The sequence below is a fragment of the Leiobunum rupestre genome, chromosome 3 (assembly GCF_980474605.1).
Source record: "Leiobunum rupestre chromosome 3, qqLeiRupe1.1.hap1, whole genome shotgun sequence".
Taxonomy (NCBI): Eukaryota; Metazoa; Arthropoda; class Arachnida; order Opiliones; family Sclerosomatidae; genus Leiobunum; species Leiobunum rupestre.
Genome location: NC_143386.1, coordinates 37,575,323 through 37,580,391, shown reverse-complemented (window position 1 = coordinate 37,580,391; position 5,069 = coordinate 37,575,323). Strand labels below are relative to the sequence as shown.

The 5,069-nt window shown below is 36.2% G+C and overlaps 1 protein-coding gene across 1 annotated transcript; it reads right to left on the bottom strand.

The window, feature by feature from the left end:
• On the bottom strand, nucleotides 1–1,667 carry LOC149951644 (cholinesterase-like). The gene is made up of 2 exons (XM_090169633.1): nucleotides 941–1,667; nucleotides 1–809 (listed from the first exon to the last, which is right to left on the bottom strand). The coding sequence occupies exons 1-2, from the start codon at nucleotides 1,665–1,667 to the stop codon at nucleotides 1–3; spliced, it is 1,536 nt and encodes a 511-aa protein (XP_090025759.1).
• Nucleotides 1,668–5,069: the final 3,402 nt, after the last annotated feature.

Genomic DNA, 5,069 nt, shown 5'->3' with positions numbered 1-5,069 from the left:
TTACCCTGTCCTTGCGAAGTTGCCAAAATAGCGCATGATCCTTTTTGACAAAGTCACTTCCTGAGGAAGCAAGGTACAATTAAGCAATCTATTTCCTACGGTGTCTAGACCGAATCCAAATGTCATGGGAATATCAGTTCCGTGGTAGACTCCTAACCATTTTTCGGCCCGAAGGCACGATAATCTGTGGGTGTAAAGATACGAGTAGACTTTAACTTCATTCTTTTCGGCCAATTCTAGATAGGGCTTCAAGAGTTGTTTCGTAGTGCAGACGGAAAAAGCATCAGTCATAATACGTATCAAGGTATTGAGGACGTAATGAGGATCGTTTTGAGCTTCCAGACCCGTGTAGACGAACTCCCCCATTTTCAGAATACCCGGATGCTCTCGATAATGAGGGTCTTTCCTCAAAATAGTCCTGATCGCCTCGTAAGGGGGTTTTGGATTGGTGGCGGTCGGGAAAACGTACTCCGGGATCGCAAGTGGCAGGAATAAAGAACCCTCGTCCTTGACGCCACCAGCAATTAGATTGCAAGGTTTAACCTTGCCTTGACGGTACAGTTCGAAAGGGCTTTCTGTCAAGTATACGCCGTCGACAGTAGGCATAAAGACTACGAAATTGTAGTCTTTAATCGGTTCGCTTAAAATAATTTCTTTGGCGTCCACGCTTTGAAGACATTTGAGAGTCTCATGCACGGAAACATTTTTGCAGTCCAAAAATTCCACTAATTTCCAACCATCCTCGTTGTTCTTCTCTTTGTCCTTCAAAGACCAGAGTTCATTGAAAGTTCCACTTTGCAATATTGCCCCTGCAATTGAAATATTTATATTCATAGTTATTCAAAACTCATTTTTAAATCAACTGGATGTAGTACGAAATGATATGAAGACTAAAACAGTATAGTAGAATAGTTACGCAAATATGTATAGTTTATCTTACCCTGGAAATAGTCCCAACTAGATGGGACCAGCAAGTGGAAATTGACTGAGGCAGATCCGGCGCTCTGTCCATAGATGGTCACTCGCTTCGGATCTCCGCCGAACTTGGCTACGTTCTCGCTGACCCATCGCATGGCCATCTGCTGATCCACTAAACCGGCGTTCCCCGGAACTTCCTTGTCGTCCAACGACAAGAACCCGAAAGAGACCAGTCGGTAGCCGACAGTGACAACTATGACGTTTTCTTCCGTGGCGAATACCCCTCCGTCGTATCCGTCCGCGGCAATGCCCCCGTAGAAAAATGCTCCTCCGTGGAAAAATATCATCACTGGAACCCTCGAAAACGCGTTCATGGCTCTGTCGGGAATCCACATGTTCAAGTAAAGACAGTCTTCGCTTACTTTGGTTTTTCTTTTGAATGGCTCGTAATCTTTAAGGAAGGTTTCGATGATGGAATTGGCTCTTTGCATACAACAATTTGGCCACGAAAGAGCGTCTTTGACGCCATCCCATTCTTCCGGCGGCTCTGGAAACTTAAATCTTAGCTCTCCCAATGGCGGTTTGGCGAAAGGCACTCCGAGAAACTCGATGACGTATTTCCCGTTCGGTGCCAGAGTTTTGCGTCCCCTCAATGATCCGTACTTGGTCTGTACCAAAAAGGCTTCGCATTGCAACAGCAGTGAGAGAATCGTAAAGGCCAGTCCATGCAATATCTTTTTATTGATCATCTATAAATCAAAATAAAATTCTATAGATCGTGGTTGTTTAGTCGTTTTTTATTATACAATTACTGTTAAGAAATGAAATGAAATGAAAATAAGGTTTAATGTGCATTAAAACAATACAGGGTTGTATCAGTAAAGTTAACACACAGTTTATACAAACTACTTGATATTAGAAAAGGTTGAACATTTTTCGAAAAAGATATAGTTTTAAAAATTGTACTAGTTGCTTGTGGCTGATGAAATACCTTAACAATATCTTAATAATTTAAACAACTTTGAGGGAATTATGAGTATATAAATGAAAGACTTAAGATCCGATTGGTTTTAAATTTACAATTTTGCAATTATAAATATCAATCACTTTACTTAATTTATTTAGAGTGTTTAGTGCTCTGTTAATTGGATTTAATTAGCCTTTTTCGGTTTTATACAACCAAGAATGTATTTATTTATACTCAGGGAGAATGAATATGTCGAGATTATTTTTAGCGTTTCTTCAATTCCACCCGTTGGGCCCCCCGGTATGCTCCTCCGCTTTAATAAAATCAAATAATACTGCAATCTCATTGGTTCTTAAAAATTACGTTTTTCGACGAGATTAACGCTGCTGCGAGGACGCAAAAAATAAGACCGCCTCCTTTTTTCCACCCCCCCCCCCTCTTAGCGTGACGGGATTAGGGCCTCAACGTGTCCGTCGATAGTCTCGACATATTCATTCTCCCTGAGTATAAATAATAGATAAATAATAGATTGATATGGTGTAATAGATTAGATCACAGTGTAACGTTATTTATTAATTTATACATAAATATTAGCTCGGTTTGCTCACGAATGGTGGAAAAGGTATTTAATCCAATGTATTTAAGTATATTTTTGTAATTAAATCTGCAATGTTTTCGAAAAAAGAAATATTAAGGTTGGTCTACAAATTTACGTTGAATTTTTTCGATGTGTAGTAACAGATAATTACTGCAAACCATACATATTTTCTGCGGAAAATTTTCCGACTTACAACACTAGTAAATCGTGATCCTGTTCCGCGAATAAGGATATTATAAAACCTTGGAGCTTGACTGGACAGTGGCCACTACTTCAAAGAGCAGATTTCTAGTGCAGTAGGTCGATCGAGGTGCTTTTTATTTGGTATACTTCGACTAGCGCGGGTACTTAAATCGATTAGCTGCTTTTAGATTCTATGTCTTAGCTTAGTGCGTTCCAAATTGACCTAAGACGCTTTGTCTTGGGGTGGATGTGCCGCCTTCTATTCAACAGCGTTGAGGGGGTAAAAAGAAAAGTTATTGAACTAGCGCACACCCACTTATTAAAGAAAAAACCTAATGAGGTACGTAAATAAGCACAGTCACATGTTTCATTTTTACATTCTAGCTGGATACTGTCTAGTTAAAAATTATACATTCTTCTGATAATACTAACCTATGGCTTACATTTAAGTTAGCCAAAAACAATTTAGATTGCCTAAATAAAAGCATTGAAATTAAAAAACAACGAAAGTAACCAAACAAATATTTACGACGACCATAAATAAGAAATGAAACCTATCAAATATTGAAATGTCAAATTTCATTTAGAATGTCTCAAACTTATCGCTATGTTTTTGACTCATCGAGCGATAGTCATTGCGCGAATGAAGAACCAAGGAGGGGTCCAGATTTCGATTGGGTAGTAGCAGTTACATTCGAAAATAAATCTGAAGCGTTTTCATTCGTAAAAACGTAAAATCCGTGGCGTTATAGGTTACAGTTAATACGATATCTTCATAAGTGACCATAGAAACGACAACTATTTTAGATTTTTATATCTACAAGTACCTCATATTTGTATGTGAAATCTGGTCCTAAAATCAAGTACAAATCCGTTGGCGATGACTGCAAATTATATTTTTTTCGCTCTTCAAGCAGCCCAACATTAAAAGAAACTGAAATTAATAAGTATTTATGTCAACGCGAAAACCTAAACTTCAGAAATTTTTACTCGTTTGCGAAATATCAGGCCGTTTTATGTTTAGTAACTATCAACGAAGGTAACTGGAAAGAGGCTTCTTGTACTTGTGTCGTATATCTTAAACAATGTATCTGTAAGCATTTCGTAATTGTAGCATACGTGAACAAATTCTTGGAGGTACCGATTGAGGCAAAAAATATACCTATTGGACAAAAACGGAAGAGGGGTAGACCAGCCAATGCAACTACATGCCTTATTTTATATTTGGTAAACTTCATTTCTTTTTATTGGTCAGACTTACCATTTCTTTGGGCGTACTAATTGTTTTTCAAATTCATTGTTGTTTTTGGTCATCTTAATTTGTTTTTGGGCTGATTAATATTAAAACCTAACTTATAATAATAAATAATAAAATAAAAATATTCACCATGGTTAATAACTGTTTCGAGTCATGCAAATGGGTTTTGAGATCCAATCGACTGTTAAATGGACAAAAGTACTAGCAACCAGAGGTCTAAACTATCAATGATCGAACTGCACATTTGTTTTCGACGAAATCGCATTCGGAGTCTCGTTGGAAAATAATCAAGCTTTTAAATTATAGGACTCTTAATTTTTCAACAAGAAAAAAATTGAAAAAATAATTTATTCATCACAGCCGGGGGAGTTTGTTACTTAATTAAAGTCAAGTTTCACGAGGAAACTTGTCGAACGATTTAATTCTATGTTATTATGGTCTGTCACTAGTTTCCGTTTAGTAACTTTAACTTCTATACGACCATTTTCAAGATCGTCGTCGAACAATTGTCGTCGCGTGAAATATTTTTAGTAAACGTTCACAAGGTCACAAACGTACGATATACTAATTTTTATTATATTTCTACCAATTTCCATAAATTTTGTAGAGAATCATGAAAAATATAATACTTTATAGGTGTCCATTTTCCAAGATGGCGGTCAAATATTGGTCGCAGAAATTAAAGATTTGTTTTGCAGTGATAACCTGGTTCCTAACTTTTTATGTAGAAATTTCCATACATACAATTTTCCAAGATGACATCTAAAAGTGAGAAGTGCATTATGAAACAAAACAAAATAAATAATGAGACATAAAACAGTTTTAATAGATAATTTAAAATTATGAAATAAAACTAGAATTTAAACCAAACAAAAAATCAACAACATTTTAAAAATGTTTCTAAAAATAGCTCCAATTCTAGCCCAAAATAATAGTATAACCATAACGAATTCTTTAAAAAGTATTCGTCCATTGAAATATAAAAGTAATTAATAGGTTTTTGGTATAATAAATTGTGGGCTTTTGATTTCTACCCTTGCCTGATCAAATCCAAAACATCAGATGCTTTCAAAAAACCTTAGTCCCATACTGTTTATTTTCTTTTTCTAACTAAGAACTTGATCATGACAAACGTTAAATTTCAA